The sequence below is a fragment of the Piliocolobus tephrosceles genome, chromosome 17, assembly GCF_002776525.5.
Source record: "Piliocolobus tephrosceles isolate RC106 chromosome 17, ASM277652v3, whole genome shotgun sequence".
NCBI classification, from domain to species: domain Eukaryota; kingdom Metazoa; phylum Chordata; class Mammalia; order Primates; family Cercopithecidae; genus Piliocolobus; species Piliocolobus tephrosceles.
Window position 1 is genome coordinate 1,327,612 of NC_045450.1, and position 21,465 is coordinate 1,349,076.

Consider the following 21,465-nt stretch of genomic DNA (forward strand, 5'->3'; position numbering starts at 1 on the left):
AACAAACCCAGGTAATCAAACCTTTCCCAGGGAAGACTGGAGGAATGTCACAGTGATCCACTTTTTTTTTGAGGTGGAGTCTTGCACTGTCACCCACGCTAGAGTGCAGTGGTGCAATCTTGGCTCACTGAAATCTCTGCCTCCCAGGTTCAAGTGATTCTCCTGCTGCAGCCTCCCAAGTAGCTGGGATTACAGGCACTCACCACCACGCCCAACTAATTTTTGTATTTGTAGTAGAGATGGGGCTTCACCATGTTGGCCAGGCTGGTCCTGAACTCCTGACCTCAGGTGATCACCCGCTTCGGCCTCCCAAAGTGCTGGGATTACAGGTGTGAGCCACCACACCCGGCCTGATCCACTTTTAATCCAGAACTGTCTTCTGGATTTGGCTGGAATGCAACTAGTCATATAAACCTGTTTATAACCACTGGACATGGATTTTTATGAGTGACACCCTCAACTCTGGACTTCCTCACACATCGGGTAAGGAAAATAAAGTCACTGCTTGTAACACACAGGCACCAAAGGGCATGAAGTGCTCCTTCACAGGGCTTTTGTGTGTGAATAATTAGGCCGAATGTGCTACAGCAGGTTTGAGTGACAAGGACTACCATCTGAGAAACCGTGTTCATCACTGAAACTGCTAGCGATCAAGATAAAACACGAACAGAAGTGTCTCTCGACCTACAAGTGTCTGAGGTGCTTCGGCCTCCGGGGGTGCCGCTGCAGTTCCCTGACCCTTTGAAATGCCCCAGGACACTGGCGTCGGAGAGACTAGAGAGGAGGTGCTACTAGAGACAGCGGTACGCTGCAGCCTAGTAGCGTGAACTTTCACTCCAAAGGCTACACTTTTCATAGCAGAGATTGACACACTTTTTCCGTAAAGGGCCAGGTAGGAAATATTTTAGGTTTTGGGGCCATACTTAACCGTGCCCGTGTGGAAAACAGTAGATAGTACAGAAATGAATAATCATGCTGTGTGCCAGTAAAACTTTATTTACAAAAATATGATGTGGAAAAGAACACATATTGTATGATCCCATTTATAGGAAATGCCCAGAACAGACAAATCCATAGAGACAGAAAGTGGATTTGTGGTTGCCGAGGGCTGGCGGGAGAAGCAACGTGAGTTCACAGGGGCAGGGCTTCCTTTCTGGGTGGTAACGTTCTGGGATTAGACCATGGTGATGGTCGTACGTACACCTTGTGACCACTGAGTCATAAGGTTTAAATGGGCAAACATTACGATATGTGAATTCTCTATCTATAAAGCTGTTTTAAATTAAACAAAACAAACAGTCAGGCTGGAAGTGGCCCTGGGCCACAGTTTTCAACCCTGGTCTTAGCCTGAACAAAGAACACCTAAGATTTAGCAGGCATCTTTCTTCCTAAGACCGTTCATGCAATCTCTCATTTGTAAATACACTAATCTCAAGGGAGAAAGAGATTTCTAAGAGTCTAACAAAAGGAAACCTGTGCATTAATCCAAAATAACACACATCCATAAATTTCTAAGGCCATCATTATCTCAGACTTCCCACCTCACTTTCTGTATTTCTATGCTTCAGAATGCCAAGCTCTTCTTCTGAGGTGCCTGAGTCCCTGGCTGCCCCCTAGGCTTGCATACGGCATCCTCAGGGACTCCGGGGACTCATGAGAGGCCTGGGCTCCGGTGGACCTACATGCCCTGGCAACTGCTCCACGGACTAAATGTCTATAAACAGGTGCTGAGAGTCCATGAATACTTCCCAATCTGGACATTGCTTGGACTTGAATCCCTATAATTGTCTTTTTTGCAAGTGGATTTCTATATTGTTGAAAGATTACCTTTACTTCTGGGTACCATTAAGTTCACTGTTATTACTTGCATTTTTACCCTACTCACAAGAGGGAAGGAAGGGGCAGGGATTTCCCCATTTTACACCATGAAAATGCGAGAAAAGGAAGAAGCCCTGTGTCCCAATTGGCCCAGCCACGAGGCCACATGTTCAGACTTGACAAGACCCTGACCTGGACCACCAGTGGCTTCCGCAGGTGCCGGTTCCGCAGCTTCCGGGGCTTTGGCAGGAAGAAATCCGACTGCATCTGTAAGGGAGCAGCGTCCGGCACCTGAAGGTGCGCTCTCCACACCACAGGGACGCTTGCACATGGGCGGCCCGGCCCCACACACTCACGCTGATGGAGTTCAGATGCTGGCGGAAAGTCAGCTCTGCTTCTTTACTGGGAGAGAAAAGCTTCCCATGTCGGCTGTTGGGTGGCAAGGTTGTCGGGACAGCAAAAAGGCCGCCATCTGAGTCACTGCTTCCTGTGCTGGAGGGACCAGGCACCAAGAGGGGTCTCGGAGGGTTTCTCAAACCTGGCAGAGGAGAGGAGAGACGCAATGTGATGGCATTCACCTAGCAACAGGTCCAGGGTTGCAGAATTCTGTTGGTAAGAAAGTCAGAAAGACATTCTCTCGGCAACCCGTTTGGTTGTCTTGAAAGGAGAGACCCCTATCTCAGTCCCATAGAAAGACTGATTTTCTATCCTTCTCACTGAAATTCTTGTTCCCATTTTGAGTAGACCACTGGTCTCCTGCATAGGACAAAAGCACTCCACCATTTCGCTCAGTGCTCAGGAGTAAGGTCAGATAAGACACCAAAGATGTTCTAGGGCTAGAAGAGCCTTCAGGGTCTCTAGTCAGTCAACTTTCTTGGTGAAGGGTCAGATAACCAATGTCCACTCTGTAGATCATACAGTCTCTAGGGCAACTCAGCCGTACACTGTAGCACAACAGCAGCTACAGACAACATGTGAACAAATGAGTGTGGCTGTGTGCCAATACAACTGTATTTATAAACAGCAAGCAGTGGGCTGGATCTGGGCTGCAGGCCCATAGCTGGCTGCTCCCTGGTCTAAATCTCTAGTTTTTAGAAAACAGACCCAGAGGTAAAAGAACAGGAAATATGAGAGAGTTAGTACTGTGGGACCCTACTAGATGTTTTCATCATTGTCCGTGCTGCTGTAAACCACCCTGAGCATTCACGGCAGGCCAGCCTGGCCACAGAGCGAAACCCTGTCTCTCCTACAAACAGAAATTAGCCAAGCGTGGTGGCACATGCCTATAATCCCAACTACTTGGGTGGCTGAGGCAGGAGCATCACATGAACCCAGAACATGGAGCTTGCAGTGAGCTGAGATCACACCACTGCACTCCAGCCTGGGCGATAGAACGAGACTCCATCTCAAAAAAAATAAAATAAAATTCATTCATAGTAGGGACTGGCCCCTCTCACAGGACCCCTCGCCTGGCCCCCTCTGTCACCCAGGCTGGAGTACAGTGGCACAATCACGGCTCAGTGCGCCTTGAACTCCTGGGTTCAAGTGATCCTCCCACCTCAGCCTCCCAAATAGCTGGGACCACAGGTATGAGCCACAATCTTCAACTGCTTTTTTTATTTTCATATTTTGTAGAGATGAGGTCTTGCTATGTTGCCCAGCCTGGCTTCAAGTGATCCTCTTGCCTTGGTCTCCCAAGGTGCTGGGATTATCGGCATGAGTCACTGCTCTGGGCCTTATTTTACCTTCAAAACTCACCTTTTTTTTTTTTTTTTTTTGAGAAAGAGTCTCACTCTGTCGCCTGAGCTGGAGTGCAATGGCTCTATTTTGGCTTATTGCAACCTCCACCTTCCGGGTTCAAGTGATTCTCCTGCCTCAGCCTCCTGAGTAGCTGGGATTACAGGCGCCTGCCGCCACATCCGGCTAATTTTTTGTATTTTTACTAGAGACGGGGTTTCACCATGTTGGCCAGGCTGGTCTGGAACTCCTCACTTCAGGTGATCCACCCGCCTCGGCCTCCCAAAGTGCTGGGATTACAGGTGTGAGCCACTCACTATGCCCAGTCTAAAACTCACCATTTTCACACTTAAATATTTACCATCCTAACCATGATAATCTGCTTTATTATAAATATACTATGGGTTGAAAGCGAGTGAAACTGATGCCTCAGGAAACCGGTCATGCTTATCTTGGAGTTTTATGTACCAGGAACACAATTTATGACCCCTGAATTTAAATTACTTCCTATATGCAGCTGGGACAGGGGTACACTGTGGACTGGCAGATTGTTCCATCATTCTTTCCGGGACTTGTGTTAACCTGTTGGCACCTCCCCTAACTGAAGGATTCTCTATTCTGAGGTTTTACATGTAAAGAAAAACAGAAAAATAACAACCTTCTCAGGGACTTTGAACCAACTCAGCACATTAGTGAGGCTTTCGCTGGCACCATAAAGCAGACCCCAAAGTGACCAGCCTGGCAAAGGCCAGCTTCTTGCCAGCTTCTACACTCCTGGACCCCACAAGTCCCTCATGACAAGCCCTGGCGTCGCCCTCCCCATGAGGAGGCAGTGATTCTGTACCTTCACCGTGTCAGCTGGATTGTGGCAAGCTGGACAGTGGGGTCAGGCCTCAGGCACACCTGTGCCCTCAGCTTCGACATGGCCCCTGAAGCCTGAGAGGATGCCATCAGGGCAGCCCAGGCTCAGGGAATGTGGCTGCCACAGCCTCACCTGAGGAGCAGGGTGCCGAGCTGGGCGGGAAGGTCTTGCTGCTGCGGAGGGAAGCCTGGTTCCGAGGGCAGCGGGGGCTGCGAGAGCTGACGGTCACCACCTTCCCTGGGGGTGTCACTGACTGCTCCTCCTGCATGGGCCTCACCGAGGCTGTGGAGACGGTGTTTGCTTCCAGAGCCTGGGACGGAAACAGGCCAAACAACACCCAAACTCAGCACATGAGAAACGGCTGCTGCGTGCCCTGGAGTAGGAGGCGAGATCGTCATGGAGCTCACAGAGCACAGTGTCATGACGGCAAAGGCCAGGGCCAGAGACGCCCAGCCTCAGTGTCCCCAGAGTCGCTCAGCAGCTTGCTAGTTGTAAAAGTCACTGGTCAGGTAAGTAATAAAAACCACTCCCTTCCTCACAAGTACCTTTCCTTGTGCTACGGCGGAGGTGGGAGGGAGGGGACCAGCCCCAAGTGCCAGCATCAGCTGTGGGAAGAGGTGCCGGATGGCAAGTGTTAAGTGTCAAGAACTCAAAGCTATATTAAAAAGTCAGCACGAGACTGCAGCAGCCTCTCTGCTTGTGAGTCAGAGGAAGGAAACACAGGTCAACTTTCTAGAATCAAACATAAGCGCAGCTGAAGAGCACTCTGCAGGGATGAAGCCCAACTTTGGGGGGTGTGCAGGCCCACGAAGCCCAACTCCAGGGGATCTGCAGGCCCATGCCACAGCCCGCAGAGCCTGCTGCCAAGTCCTGGGGTCCCCGCCTGGCTCATCACAGAAATGCCACCACCGCTGAGAAGACTCGGCCAGTACCCCAGCCTCTCGGCTCTCCTCCTCCTCCTCAATCTCCTGAACACCCCACACATTCCACCTGGGGCAACCTCCCTGTGGACTAAGAAGCCCTCCACCCCGTGCTCTCAGCACAGCCCTGCCCATCTGCTCACCCAGAGCCTTCAGCCCCTAGTCCCCATACCCCGGCCTTTCCCCAGGACCCCTCCCACCGCATGACCCTGCCTATGCTGCTCCTTCCACCTGCGACAGCAGCTCAGCAGCCTCCAGCATCTCCTCAGCTCTGGGGCTTGGGCCTTTTGAAGGGCGCTTGTCACAGCTCCACCAGGCAAGAGACAGCCCAGGGCCAGGTGCTGCACCTGGCGGTCTGTCCAGTCTGCCAGGCCCACCCAGAGTCTGCCTCCCTAACTAGCTCCCGGGGGAAGGGAATGCCTTTCTACGTGGGATTCTTACCTGCTCTGTGTCCCAGAACTGCTGCCTGCACTCTCAGGAGCCTACCCTGGCCCCGTCCCTGGGGCACCCAAACACAGGCGCTATGTCTCTCCTCAGCCCCTCCCACGAGCCCACCAAAAGCCAAACCTGAAAAGCCTTCTAAAGGCACTGTCTTTCTGGTCACCACTTACCCAGCCTGGTGTCCCCCCACCATGCTACCCCCGAGCCACGTTCACCCTCAGGCTTGGCCTCAGGTTCGGGCTCAGTCACCACCTCCCCTGCAAGAACTTTCTTTCCCCCAGCCCCCGTGATGCTCCCCAGGCACATCTGCACATTCCTGCCACCTGTTCATGAACCAACTCTCCGGGGCAAGCCCTGCACGGGCTGGCGGGGGCGGGAGCGGAAAACCAGCAGGAGGCATGGGGAATGCAGGCAGAAGTGAGCATCACTTAGAAGCTGTAAGGTGGCCTGTGTGGAGAAGCAGGTGTGTGGGGGCTCATGAGGGCCTGAGTCCCAAGTCCCCCCAGCACTGGGACATGTGAGCCTCACACACATTCTGACCATGAAACAGCGCTAAGGGGTCCACGGTGACCTGCAGCTCCTGCCCCAGCCCATCCTTTGAGCCCCTCACTCATGTCCGGCAGCTTGCCAGCCCCTAAACATGCCATTTCAGGACGGGCCTGCCGTGGACCTTGCCCTCTAGGAGCCAGAGATCCTATTGGACTTGGGGGTGTGGGGTAGGATTACTCCTGGGTGCACTGTCGGCTCCACCAACTGGCCTCCCTGTGGTAAGGGACCCTTCCCCAGGCTCAGGGACCACCCACACACTGCAGAGACCGTCCTGTCTGGTCCCCAGCTCCACTGTTCTGCTGCGGCACCACATCCCTGCTCTTCTGTGACAGCCTCTGACTTTGCCACAGCTGCACAGCAGCTGGGATGGTCTTTCCAGAGCAAGAACTACATCCATCATTCCCTCAGTGGAAACCTGTTAACAGTGATTAGATAAGCCAGAAGGCTAGCTCGGCTCCAGGCCTCAATCTGTCACCCTCGGTCCTGTGCAAGTTCTCCCTTCAGCTGCATACTTGGGGTTGGCAGACTCCCAGGAATACAAGGAGGCTCACAAGGTACTGCATGCCTGTTGGCCGTCTTCTCCCACGCCCCACACAGAAAAGAGCACCCAGACCACTCATCACTGCACTTCTGGAGCCGTGCACATAAGTGGAAACACTCATCAAGAGCCCGAGGATCCCTCTGCAAGGGAGAGCAACGTGGTCTGTGGGGAGCCTCTGTCTTCCGGATCATCTGGGTCCCAGCCTCTCCCCGTTCCTTGAGGTCCTGCGGGTTCCTGGCCCCCGCCATAGGACCCTGTATCTCTCATCTGGACCCCACCCATGCTGGCCCTAGCTACGCAGCAGGGAGCCCTCCAAGGCTGGGCCTGGCTCCCCTTGGGCCACCAGAGGGGCTGGGCTCCAACCCACTCACCAGCTTGGGGTTGACCTCGGTGGAAATGAGCTTCAGGAGGCAGCTGAGGAGGCGCTGCTTGTGGAAGGTGGTGGGCGGGGAGCCGGGGCGGGGGTCCTGGTGGCCGGGCCCCAACCAGTCATACTCTAGCTGCAGCTTGCTGGGCTTGCCCATCATGAGGTAGACTTCGGCCAGCGTGAGGCTTTCGGAGGTCTGCAGGTTCCAGCCCTCCTCACGGAGCTGCTGAGCCAGCCGGCTGGCGGGGACCTCCTTTGGGGGCCTGGCGGCAGGCTGTCCCTGAGGTGGCGGAGGCTCCACGGGGCTCCCCTTCTCTTGGAGCTCCTCTGCGGGTGCATCTGCCAAGTCTTTAGTGCAAACATCCAGTAGGAGCCCGGGGCCGGGCCTTGGGGACGGGCCAGTGGGAGCAAGGTCAGCAGCCTCCTTGCTGACAGGAGCCAGCACCTCTGGGGAGGTCACCCCGCCCGGAGGGGGCTGCTCGCTCCCAGGCCGTGTGTCCGCACAGCGGCACTGCTCGGGGACAATAAGGTCCTGACAGGATTTCAGGTATCGGGGCAAGGGGTCTAGGAGCGAGAGCTCGTCCTCCAGGTCTGGGAGCTGGCCACAGGCACACGGCAAGGCCCCTGGCTCCCGGGTGGGACTGTCCCTGCCTTCTGCAGGAGTCTTCTCAAGACATGGCCCGGTGTCCTGGTGCCTGGGAGGAGGCCTGTCGGGAGCGTCCGGGCTGCTCAAGCTTAGGGTGGCCCCCTCCCCAGGGGCGCTTTCGGGGGAACTCTCTCCGGAGCTCTGAGAGGCATCAGCCACAGGAGGGGGCCGCCCCACACCCTTGCCCTCAGCTCCACCCCGCGGGCATTTCACCTGGCCCCGGGCGGTGCCCTGCCCACTCTGGATGCCCAGGATCTGGGCTGGGGGCAGTACGTGGGCATCCTTGGCACTCTGCTTGCACCGGCCACCCTCCTGCCAGTGCACTGTGCAGAAGGCCTTGGAGTGCACCACGCGGGCCACGCCCGGCAGCGGCGTCAGTGTGCAGTTCTCGCCTGGGAACAAGTGCAGTGTCACCTTCTCCTGCGTCAGTGCAGAGCAAGAATCCTGCAGCTGCCGCTCCTCGAGTGTCTTCCGCTGAGTGCCCGTCAAGGAAGGCCCACGCTGGCTGGCACCGGGGTCCGGATGCTTACCAGGCATGGCTACAGACACGAGCCACGCTCCCCACTGGCATCCCCCAGGGTATAAATCATGCCCCCAACCCGGGGCTTTCCTCACACCACTACCCAACAGTGCTGACCTGGGCACTTAGTACCTTCAGGAAATTCACACCTGACATGCACCATGCCTATGTGGGGAGTGGGCAGGGCTGGGAGCCAGCCATGGACGTGAAGAAGGCTGGGCTGACCCTTGGTCGTTTTGCTCAACCTGCTGGCAGGAACGCTCTGGCCACACCCCGTGGGCCAGACACAGGCCACCGACATGATGCAGGGCTGGCTGTGACTGAGTTCTAGCACTGCAAGGCCACAGAGGGGGCTCCACACCCATGGAATAAGGAGCTCCAGGTTATGGTTCCAGATGTACACCACGTCACAGCATAGCTGTTCTGCCCATGGGGACCATGACGATGACAGGCACGGGGAGGCGTGGTCCGTCTCCGGGCAGCAGAGGCAGAGCAGCCTGGAGGGTTTGCTTTAGCTGGAAAAGGATACAACTCGCACCTCATGGAGCGCCCACTTCTGCTTCAAGAACTCGATGAGGCTGGAGACCTTTCGATGCAGCTCCACGATCATCCTACAGAGACGAGACAGGAGGAAGTGAGGCTCGTAGAACAGGAAGGGAACCATCTGAAGAGCCCCGAGGCTGCTTACAGCAAGAGGGCGCCAAGAGACAAGGGACCTCCGGAGAGGCACCCAGGAGCGGGCGTCCGCAGGGCCCTTGGCTCCTGTGGCTACAGACCAGCCTTTCCAGCTGTGATGGCCAGAGATTCACACGGAGCTAAAGGAAACATCTTTGCCAGCAAAAGGTCTCCGCCAGGATGTGGGTGCTGGCGTACAGCCTCTGCCTAGTCTACGAGCTCCTTCTGGCTTCAAGGGCGGGCGGGCATGGACAGCGTTAATACATTCTGAGGGGAAAGTACACAAGTGGAAGGAACGAAGTACTGGCACGCTATGATGGGTGAACCTCAAAAGCATCACGCCCAGTGAAAGAGGCCAGGCCCAGAGGCCTCTGCGTGTGGTTCCATTTCTATGAAATGTCCAGAGTAGGCAAGTCCACTGAAACACAAAGCGGACTGGGAGGTGCCAGCGGCCGTGGGAAGGTGAGCATCGAAGAGTGAGTGCTAAGGCGCACGGGGGCCTCCTCTTCTAGTGTACGAAAATGTTCTGGAGCTGGACAGAGGTGGTGGCCGTAGAACACTGTGACTGTGTTAAATGTCACTGAACTGTACACTTAAAAATGGCTAAATTTGCCAGGCATGGTGGCTCATGCCTGTAATCCCAACACTTTGGGAGGCCAAGGTGGGTGGATCACCTGAGGTCAGGAGTTCGAGACCAGCCTGGTCAACATGGTGAAACCCGGTCTCTACTACAAAAATTAGCCAGGTGTGGTGGCGGGCACCTATAATCCCAGCTACTCAGAAGGCTGATGTAGGAGAATCACTTCAACCTGGGAGACAGAGGTTGCAGTGAGCTGAGATTGTGCCATTTGCACTCCAGCCTAGACCACAGAGCTAGACTCTATCTCAGAAAAAAAAAAAAGAAGCCCGGGCTGGAGTGCAGGGGCGCGATCTTGGCTCACTGCAACCTCTGCTTCCCGCGTTCAAGTGGTTCTGCCTCCCGAGTAGCTGGGATTATAGGTGCCCACCACTGCGCCCGTCTAATTTTTTTTGTATTTTTAGTAGAGACGGCGTTTTACCATCTTAGCCAGGCTGGTCTCAAACTCCTGACCCCGTGATCCACCCGCCTCGGCCTCCCAAAGTGCTGGGATTACAGGCGTGAGCCTCCGCAACCCGGCACCTCAAGTTTTTATAATGTACAAATGGAAAAGGGTCCATTTCTACAGTGGCACCTTGGGCATACGCGATCCACGAGTCTCCAAGAAGCGGGTGGGAGAGGAACAGTATAGGCCTTATTGGGGGACGAGAGGAAGGCTCTGCAGTTCCCCTTCTCACTGCGACATCCCCTCCACCATCCCTGCCCAGGTACAGGAGTGCAGCCCAGTGCTCCCTGGACTCCAGTCACCTCCAGACTGCCGTGTCCTTGTGTGATGACAGAGCATGGGGGTGGACCTGCTTCTCCTGCAAGTTCCTTGAGGGAAACACACACACTGCTTCCAGTCCTGGTCAAGCAGCTGGGACCCCTCTGCATGACAAAGGCCATGGTACCTGAGGCGCGGGTTCTGGGCAAGGCTCTGCACGCGGGCCCAGGCATGGTTGTTCCGTGGCTGTAGCTCTATAGGGACTTTCAGAGGCAGGCGCACTGGCTTCTGGTCCTCTTCATCACTCAAGCCTGCAATGGAGAGGAACCATGAAAGTTTAGTGCAGACCAACTTTAACGTAGAAAACCAAGCGCTTGGCCAGAAAAACCAGTGAAATCAGCTGTGAGCAGATGACCTTGCAAACATAAGCAAGGACAGCAGAGAAACCCCAGCAAAGAAACTCCAGTGTGGCTGCTCAGGGGTTTGCAAAGGCCACAGACTGGTTCAGAGAGGTCATAGGAGACTCGATCCTGACAACACCGACCACTCTGCTGACTGCTGCCATGGCTCTGAGCTCAACTTGACTGAGTGGATGTTGGGAGCATTTCAAGTTCAAGAGTGGTCCATGTGCAGCCCTGGGATTAAGCAGGGTCAGACACAAAGCAGCTGTGGCAGCAACGCGGTAGCTCAGCCTGCCCGCCACTGAATGGGACGCCACGGGCACCGCCTCTGGTCCTGGGAGTGCCCATCCACCTACCATCCGGATCGCAGAGCTTCTTCAGGGCCCGGCACATGGGCGCTTTGATCCGCAGGTTCCGCCCTTTATAGCGTACAGTGGTGGCCCTGGGAAAAGAGTTTTGAAGGAACGCTGAGGCCTGTGAGTCAACAGAAGGACGGAAGGGCCAGTACACGGAGAGGCGCTGAGCCAGGCCAGGTGGGGCCTGGCCAAACATCCACCCCAGCCATCTCAAGCCCGCGCAGGACAGTGGGAGGACACGGTGACAAACAAATGGTGGCTCTGCACATCCTACTACTCTCCTGACCACACTTCAAACTCCAAGGGACAACTGCTGTGTACAGAAAACGTGTTGTGCCCTCCTGCCTTGGTGACTGGCCTGGCACAAGCTGATGTCGCATTCCTGGAAAAGCCACTGTCCTGGGGTCCCCTCAGACAGCCACCCTTCTCTCCACTGCCCCAGCTCTATGCAGTCCTCCTACTTTGGGCCCTCAGAGCAGAAGCTCTCAGTCCTCCTTCCCATGACCTCTCAGTCTACCTTTCCGTGACCTCTCAGTCCACCTCCCCGTGACCTCTGTGTGACCTCTTAGTCCACCTCCCCGTGACCCGTGTGACCTCAATCCACCTCCCCGTGACTTCTGTGTAACCTCAATCCACCTCTACATGATCTCTATGGGACCTCAGTCCACCTCCCCATGACCTCTGTGACCTCTCAATCCACCTCTCTGTGAACTGTGACCTCAATCTATCTCTAGGTGACCTCTGTGTGACCTCTCAGTCCACCTCCCCATGACCTGTGTGTGAACTCAGTCCACCTCTCCGTGACCTCTATGACCTCTCAGTCCACCTCCCCATGACCTCTGTGGGACCTCAGTCCACCTCTCCATGAACTGTGTGACCTCAATCCACCTCTAGATGGCCTCTGCGTGACCTCAGTCCACCTCTCCGTGACCTCTGAGTCCACCTTTCCATGACCTCTGTGTGACCTCAATCCACCTCTAGATGACCCGTGTGGCCTCAGTCCACCTCTGTGACCTCAGTCCACCTTTTCGTGACCTGTGTGACCTCAGTCCACCTGTGACCTCAGTCCACCTTTTCGTGACCTCTATGTGACCTCAATCCACCTTTCCATGACCTGTGACCTCTCAGTCCACTTCTCCGTGACCTCTGTGTGACCTCAGTCCACCTCTCCATGACCTGTGTGTGAGCTCAGTCCACCTCTGTGACTTCTCAGTCCACCTCTATGTGACCTCCCTGTGAGGAGTTTCTGATCGGAGAGAAAAACCAACTTGAATTCCAAGGAAAGGACCCCAGTCAAGAAATGGCTCTGGTCAGCGGCCCACTGGCTGGTGAACGACAATGGGCTTGTGTTTTACAAAATGCTTAGGGCATGTGTATCTTGTTTTTATGGCTTTCTGCCTTAACCAATTTTAGCAATTCACCAACTCCCAGTTGCACATGTCAGGTAGGAGAGTTGCTGCTTCTGTATTTGCTGTTGCTATTCAATTTCTAAGAAACAGTCTATGAAAAAAGCTACAGAACACATACAGTGTGATTCCAAAGATGCGTAAAAAATTACATTTTCATCTCTGTATGTATCTATATTTGTACCTGTACAGTTACTTATGTAAACTCATTAAGAAAAAAATTCAGAAAGATACACATGAAATGACTGTAAGTGGTTAGCTCTGATGAGATGAGCAGGATGGAGTGGTGAGGAGAGTCTTATATTTTATCTATGTATTGTTGGAAAATTGCTTAAAACTTGTGTACTACTTGTATAGTTTTAAAAAATCTTATTCCAATACAATGCTGACCAAAATTATCAAAACATGAACAAGAGTCTGCAGCGAGTGCTGCGCGGCAGGGACTCTCCAGACGATCCCTGCAGTGTGGCTGAAGAGCAGCCTCTGCTGAGCACATGCATCTGATGGGGAGAGCTAGTTCTGGCAACCTCAGACAGGAAAAAGGGTGACACCACAATCTCCATATCCCAGTAAACAAAGCTGCAATCCCCTTCCTTTTAAAAGGGTCCTAGCTCTAACTTCAGCATTATGCAGTCTCAATACCCCACACATTTTACCATCACCCCAAAAACCTAAGGCTTTAATCAAGTGTTTAGGGCCAAACAAGCCGGGCACGGTGGCTCACACCTGTAATCCCAGCACTTTGGGAGGCCAAGGTGGGCAGATCAGCTGAGGTCAGGAGTTTCAGACCAGCCTGACCAATATGACGAAACCCTGTCTCTACTAAAAATACAAAAATTAGCCAGGCGTGGTGGCGTGCACCTGTAATCCCAGCTACTGGGGAGGCTGAGACTGGAGAATCACTTGAACCCAGGAGGCGGAGGTTGCAGTGAGCTGAGATTGTGCCATCGCACTCCAGTCTGAGCAACAAGAGTGAAACTCTATCTCAAAATAAATAAATAAATAAAATAATAGTGGCTCACACTACTATTGCAGGCTCAGCTCTTTGGGAGGCCGAGGTGGGTGGATCAAGATGTCAGGATATCGAGACCATCCCGGCTAACACGGTGAAACCCCGTCTCTACTAAAAATATAAAAAACTAGCCGGGCGTGGTGGCGGGCGCCTGTAGTCCCAGCTACTCAGAAGGCTGAGGCAGGAGAACGGTGTGAACCCAGGAGGCAGAGTTTGCAGTGAGCTGAGATGGCGCCACTGCACTCCAGCCTGGGCAACAGAGGGAGACTGTCTCAAAAAATAAATAAATAAATAATAAGACCAAACAAACAGAGGTCCCAATTGGCAGAAGGGCGGGGGCAGCAGCTGGGTTTCAGTAGCTATGGAAAGCTCAACAATCCCTCGTGCATGACAGCTACTCTTCCATCTATCCATTAACCGTGCCTCCACCCACCCACTCATGTGTCTATCCATCCATCCACTCATGCGTCCGTCTGTTCACCCACGCACCCACCCAGCTACTGACTGAGTGCCTTCTGTGGTGGGAATCAAACACAGGATGCCAAAGAACAGAGTTGAGCTTGGGAAAGCCTGACCAAAGAGGCAAGAAGACGGCAGAAAAAAAGCTTCCATGTCCTCAACCCCTTTCTGACTGTACAGATTTTCTGTCTTGAGGGATAATTTAGAGAGATGAGTCCCCAGAGAACAACATGTTCTACTGAGACAAAATTCTTAAACCATCTTAACCCAGGTGAAATACACAGATAAGTGCCACAGCAGTTTTATGAACATTAATGATATCAGAGCAGGGCTACAGCAGAAGGAACCAGAGGGAACATTGGTCAAAAGCAGTCATTAAGCATGGAGTCAATTCTTTTTTTTATTTTTTATTTTTTTACTTTTGAGACACAGTCTCGCTGTATTGCCCAGCCTGGAGTGCACTGGTGCAATCTTGGCTCACTACAACCTCAGCCTCCTGGGCTCAAGTGATCTTCCTGCCACAGCCTCCCAAGTAGCTGGGACTACAGAAGCCCACCACCACCCCTGGCTAATTTTTTGTATTTTTAGGAGAGAAAGGGTTTCTCCATGTTGGCCAGTCTGGAACTCCTGACCTCAAGTGATTTGCCAGCCGCGGCCTCCCAAAGTGCTGGGATTACAGGCGTGAGCCACTGCACCCGGCTCGAGTCAATTCTAAAACAATCTCCTCCAATGAAGTGCTCTGGAAACAATGGACGTTCCCACTCACCGTTTTTAATTCCATCTGCCCCAAAACACAACAGTAGTAGGCAAGATTTAAACAGCTGGTGGAGCTGTGTCATGTGGCACCTGTGTTTTCAATAATCACATTTTCCGTTAAACTGCTATTTTGTGACTTCCTTTTTTTTTTTTTTCCTTCAATAAAACTAAGTGCACCCTTCTGCATTCATACGGAACCACTCCGAGATTACAATCCTCCGTCTTCTTTTCTCAAATGGAAGTTCTACGACCAACCTGAGGCTGCGGCACTGAAGAAGATGAAGAGCCATGTTAAAGTGCGAAAGCCAGGAGGACCCTTAGGCCTGGTCACAGTCCCGGGACATGGTCCACACCTCCCAACCCTCGCACCAGCCTGGAAGCTGTAAGACAGGCCAGGACTTTCCAGACAGGCCCGGCACAGGGGTTGAAGAGGTGCTGCCTATAGAATAACCCAAGCTGACCTCTAAGTGAGCCCTCAAACAGAGGCTCTATTTACACCCCTGCATGAGCAGCTTTTTGTTTTTTAAAGGCAGAGTCTCACTCTGTCGCCCAGGCTGGAGTGCAGCGACGCAATCTCGGCTCACTACAACCTCAGCCTCCCAATCCAGGGCCTTAGGCGATTCTCATGCCTCAGCCTCCGGAGTAGGTGGGACTACAGGCATACACCACCACGCCTGGCTAATTTTTGTATTTTTAATACAGATGGGATTTCACCACGTTGGTCAGGCTGGTCTCGAACTCCTGGTCTCAAGTGATCCACCTGCCTCGGCCTCCCAAAGTGCTGGGATTACAGACATGAGCCACCACGCCTAGGTGAATAGCATTTCAGAATAGAAACATTATTGCAGAATAGAACAGCATTTCTGAATCGAAAAGAGTAATTCCTCTATGTACACAGGAACCTGGCTTTCCTTTCTGACAGATTTATTTTCTTCTCTGCAAAGCCAGTTGATAAATCTAATAAGCACATGTTAAACTTATGCCTCTGGGTCTGTGAACAACGTAGTAAGCTTTTGCTTTAGGTTAGACCTTTACTCAATTCATTTAGTCTTTAGTTTAATTTTATAATTCTAAAATCAAAACAAGATTCACAGTTAATTGAAACAGGTCTGCATGAGAGGTAGGGGCAGCAGCAAGTCAAATACCCCAGTCACTTTGGGGCTGAAATCCAGGGGTAGCCTCCCACAGGCACCTCACTCATTTTCCGGATCTCTCATCTTGACAGGTTTCCTGTTTGTTGGTAAATACGAATGTCTGCTGGTGAAAGAATGGTCACAAAAGTTGGCAGAAGAGAAGGTCCAGAATGGACCGACATGGCACAGTCAACTGATGTTTGACAAGGGTGCAAAGGCCACTCAGTGGAGAAGGGACAGTCCTTTCAGATGATGCAGGTTGACACCCACAGGCAAAAAGCAAAGCTCCACCTAAACTTCACATGGTGCACAAAAGTTAATTCAAAGCAGATCGTGAATTTAAATGTAAGACTAGAAAATTTCTAGAAGAAAACACAGGGGGACCTCTCTGTGACCTTGGGTTAGGCAAAGAGTTCTTAGATGCCATATTAAAAGCATAAACCACAGAAGAAAACAGTGACAGACTTGACTTCATCAAAGCGAAGGACTTTCACTCTGTGCAAGACAGTAAGTCAACGAAAAGACAGGCCACAGTCCGGGAGGAAGTATTTGCAGCTGGAGGATCCAACAGAAAACTTGTGTCTACAACGTACAAAGAATTCTCCAAACTCAAGAAGAAAAAAGGCAGCACAAGATATGAACGGGCACCTCACCAAAGACCCACAGATAGCAAATAAGCAGGAGAAAGACGCTCGGCGTCATGAGTCATCAGGGAAACACATCAAAACCACAGCACGATGCCACTCCACACCTACTAGGGTGCCTTTAGAAAGACAAACACTCTGAACACGCTGAGTGCTGGGGAGTGTGGGAAGCAAATGCAACTCTCCTGTAAGAGTCTGGCAGCTCCATGTAAAGCCAAACACACACTCCCACCTCCTCCTCCCGGGGACCGAAAACCACACTCACACAAAAATCTAGAGGCAAAGCCTGGTCACTTCTTCACCAACACTAAAAAACTGCGAACAGCCCTGGATCCCTCCACTCGGAAGGGATAACAGAGTGCGACATGTTGACACCGTGGAACACGACTCAGTAGGTCAAAGCACAAGCTGCAGCAGATCCACAAGTCACCACGCAAGAGCCTCAAGGGCACACTGCTGAGTGGGGACGCCCATCTCAGAAGGCTGCACACCACGATTCCCTTTAGATGGCTTTCTGGAAAAGGCAAAATTACAGGGAATGGAGAGTGGCGCAGAGGGTGCCTGGGGCAAGGTGTGGGGGAGGGACAGAAAGGGACTTGGGGGTTGCTGGCAGTGTTCCGTATCTTGACAGTGGTGGCAGCTATGCAACTCTACGCATTTGTGAAAACGTCTAGGACTGTAAGCGAAGAGGCCAATCTACAAAGACGAAGCCTGGGATGATTCCAATGTGACGACGACACTCTTGGAAAGGTGCAGCTACAGAGAGTGAGAGACCAGGGGCTGCTGGGGGCACTAGGAAGCAACAGGCAGAACACAGGGTGTTCAGGGCAGTGAACTGTCTGTGTGATGCCGGAAGGGTGGGCACATGTCATTGCCCATCTGTCCAAACCCACAGAAGGCACAACGCTGAGTGGGCCTGTAAGTAAACTATGGACTCTGGGTGATGAAGAAGGGTCAAGGAAGGCTCATGAATTGTGACAAAAGGACCACACGAATGCAAAGAGTTAATAACACCTGTAATCCCAGCACTTTGGGAGGTCAAGGCGGGAGGATAACCTGAGGTCGAGAGTTCAAGACCAGCCTGGCCAACATGGTGAAACCCCGTCTCCACTAAAAGTACAAAAAAAATTAGCCGGGCGTGGTGGTGGGCGCCTGTAATCCCAGCTACTGGGGAAGCTAAGGCACGAGAATTGCTTGAACCTGGGAGGCAGATGGTTGCAGTGAGCCGAGGTCGCGCCAGTGCACTCCAGCCTGGGTGACAGAGCAAGACTCCGTCTCAAACAAAATAAAACAAAACAAAATAAACCAACACAGCGTTAATAACAGGGGAAATCATGTGTGGGGCAGGGGAGGGGCGTAGCTCTGTACACAATTTTTCGGTAAACTTAAAACTGCTCAAAAACTAAAATGTCTTAAAACAAACTTCCAGAACTGTATGACAAAAACCAAAAAGAAAAAAGTTAAAATACTAAAGCAAAAAATGGGTCAGGTGCAGAGCATCATGCCTGTAATATCAGTGCTTTGGGAGGCCAAGATGGAAGGGTCCCTTGAGCCCAGGAGTTTGAGCCCAGCCTGGGCTCTTTTGGTTTTAGAATTGTAAAATTAAATTAAATTAATAGAGGCAAAATCCTGCCTCTATTAAAAAAAAAGGAAAGAAAGAAAAATAACATACACGTACACACCACACCACACCACCTCCAACAGCATCCCCATCTCTTCTCCACAGGGAACGAGACGCAGAGCGCCCAGAACGAGGGGCTCTCCTGCTGCAAACTCTACACTACCTTCCTGAGACAGTGGGAGCTACTGGAACCCCTCCTGTGCTCGGAGCCAGGCCTGGCCCAGCCCTCCAGCCTCGGCTCTGCACTCTTCTCCTCCCCTCCCCTCCTGAGGCTTCCATGACCCAGTTCCTCCTTCCCACCTTCCTTTCCCTGGGCCAGGTGATTCCCCAACTCTGTGTGTGGCCCCTGCTCGCCTCTTTCTTTAAGACCTTGGCCACCACCTTGGAAAAGCCTTCCCTAGATGCCCCAGGCAGGTTCCCTTCCTGCCAGGTGCCATGTCTGCACCCACATGCCACGTCAATTTCACGATAACTTTCATCCCCAGTTACTGTACATGCTGACACCACACACTAAGGTGACCTGCTCAATGGACCTGCATCAGCTGCCACACCACAGCTGTCACTACTGCATAACCAGCACCCATTCTTGTGCCAGGCACACACAGGTACCCAGACATTTCTAGAACCAATGATCACACTACTCAGCAGCCCTTCTGCCTCAGATCTCTCTATGGGTGCAGACAGAAACGTTTCCTTGCTGGTACCATGCTGTTTCAAACTTTTCTTTGTGTCTCACACCTCTCTGGAGGATGACAACACGACAGGTGAGGCTGTGGCCCAGAGAGCCAGGTGAGCGTGGCCAGGTCCCTCAGTGCAGGCTTCCACTCTCGCTGGGGCCTCCCCCAGCACTCTGTCCAGGAGTTAGCACTGCCTTCACCTGCCATTTGCCAAATCTTTGGCTACACGGGCAAATTCTCCATCAGTACTCACACCTGAGCTCACCCTTTCTTTTGCCACCTGCCCAGTCTTTTCCAGACAAAATGGTAGACAGGTGGGCTCCCTTGACACTGGCTTCTGTAAGAAAAAGGGCAATCAATCTTGCCATCCTGCTGACAGGCCCACCGCCCAGGCCTACACTCAAAGTCATCTCAGGGCCCCTCCACTGTGGGAGCACAGCAGAGGATGACAGCCAACACTCAGCCATGCCGCCTTCTGGCCAGCATGCCAACATGTGGCCTGGAGGAGCTGGGGACCCACGCCAGGCTCCCTCTTCATTTGGTTCTCAGAGTGGCAGATGGCATGACTGTAAATGGCACCAAGCGTGCTGCGTAAGCTCATGACACATTTCAATGCCGCTGTCCACGCACCTGCTGCCCGGGAGGATGAGGCTGGAGGGGCGCTGCTGTACATGCTATTGAGGACACACATAGCCCAGGCCCATGCCTGCTCCTTGCCCTTCCTCAGCAGAACCACCTGAGGGTTTTTTTCCTTTTTTTATTCCCCTCCTAGACGAAGTCCTCCTCTGTTGCCCAGGCTGGAGTGCAGTGGTGCAATCTTGGCTCACTGCAACCTCCGCCTCTTGGGTTCAAACGATTCTCCTGCCTCAGCCTCTCAAGTAGCTGGGATTACAGGTGTCTGCCACCATGGCTAGCTAATTTTTGTATTTTTAGCAGAGATGGAGTTTCACCATGTTGGTTATGCTGGTTTCGAACTCCTGACCTTATGATTCACCCGCCTCGGCCTCCCAAGGTGCTGGGATTTCAGGCATGAGCCATCTCACCCGGCCAACCTGAGGGTTCTTTATACCAAAAGGCACTCCCCCTCTGCACACTTCAGCGAGCCCCTCTAGTCCTGCAAGCCACAACCCCGTCATCAGGAAACTACACAGCCCATAATCAAAGCCCCCCAGTTGTCCCTAGAATGCCCTTTGTAACTATTTCCTTCTCTTTTCCTTCCTTGGTTTTTGTTAAAGGCCCAAGACCTCAAGAAAGCTACTACCTGCATTTGTTTGTCAAGTGTCTCCGGGCCCTGGGAACTGCCTGTGCCAGTGTCATCAGAAGGAATCTATTTCTTAAATAAGTTCTCCTGCAGATGGCGCTGCAGATGCCCACCACGCCCCCGCTGAGCAGCACATCTGTGCTATGGCAAAAGGAATGCTCATCAGACAGGCCACCCCATGCACTGTCCTCAAGCATAAAACAAAGAGCCCAGAACTCTAGCTTCATTCCATGAATCATGGAGGAAATGAAATAAAAGGTGAAGTAAGATTTGCCCCAAGTCCAGATCCTGGGGTAGTGCTTTCCCTCACGGGACAGCCCCTTGCCTACTGGTTAGGTGACACCGGGACAGCCCCTTGCCTACTGGTTAGGTGACATCAGAAACCATCTACGCCCTGGATCTTGGACCTTCTCAAGACAGTTCCTCCAATGTGCCCAGTGCTGCTCAGGCTAAGCCAGATACTGCCTGACGGAGGTAGAGCAGGAGTGAGAGTGGGAAGGAAGCAGGGCTCTGAAGCTGGGAGGGGTGCCTGGGCAAGGTGGTGAGCATCCTCCCCATGGCCGATGGCCCCTGGCTGTACCCTAGACCCACTCTGGGAAGTCTGCTCAGTGTTGGGGCAAGCTGCACTTTCTGGTGACTGTGGTCACCCAGTTACAGTCGTTGGCTGCAGGCTGGTAGCAGCTCACACAGAGCCTGGGAATCATGCCCAACACCTGCTGTGCTGGGACTGGAGGGAAGGCCTGTGCTGGCCCAGCAGGCACTGCTCCCACTGGGCCAGGGAGGGCTCCCAGGTCATCAGACATAAGCTTGGGGGAGAAGGGCCAAGGGGAAAAGCAACCAGAGGTCCAAGGGTAAAGTGCTATGGATGGAAGAGAGATGGGTAAGGACTTCAGGAGTGGTTGCAATGGCAGGGCTCTGGGGTGCGGGTGGCACACCCACAAAGATCGGGGCCGGTTGTGCAGACCCAATATCTGGGGTTCAGTGAACTGGGAGCAGCCAGCCAGGCTGCTGGGACAGCTCTGGTGTGGTCAGTGGGCGGGACAGATCTAAGACGGGATGGCCACTCACGAGGACCCACACCAGGTGAGAAATATACATGCACAGAACTCCACCAGGCTGTGCATTGGGAACCCCCCAGGCTGTGAAACGGGAATCCCCCCAGGCTGCGGAGTGGAGACCCCCAGGCTGTGGAGTTGGGACCCCCGCAAGCTGTAGGGCAGGGAACTCCCAGGCTGTGGAGTAGGGTAGCAGGTCCCTGCCCTGGAGTGCAGCCCAACAGCAGCAACTGGGCAGATGTCGACTGGACCATCAGGGGCCCAGGTG

General features: G+C 53.1%; 1 protein-coding gene across 5 annotated transcripts in view; it reads right to left on the bottom strand.

Annotated features, from left to right (window-relative positions):
* CRAMP1 (cramped chromatin regulator homolog 1) overlaps window positions 1-21,465 on the bottom strand; it is a 64,338-nt gene that overhangs the window by 13,046 nt on the left and 29,827 nt on the right. For all 5 annotated transcript variants that reach the window (XM_023189295.1, XM_023189294.1, XM_023189292.1 and 2 more), the window contains exons 7-13: window positions 11,174-11,259; window positions 10,604-10,727; window positions 8,931-9,012; window positions 7,240-8,355; window positions 4,550-4,727; window positions 2,175-2,356; window positions 2,011-2,085 (exon numbers count right to left, since the gene is read on the bottom strand). In XM_023189295.1, the coding sequence (XP_023045063.1) occupies window positions 2,011-2,085; window positions 2,175-2,356; window positions 4,550-4,727; window positions 7,240-8,355; window positions 8,931-9,012; window positions 10,604-10,727; window positions 11,174-11,259 (1,843 nt within the window). The remainder of the gene's footprint in view (window positions 1-2,010; window positions 2,086-2,174; window positions 2,357-4,549; window positions 4,728-7,239; window positions 8,356-8,930; window positions 9,013-10,603; window positions 10,728-11,173; window positions 11,260-21,465) is intronic.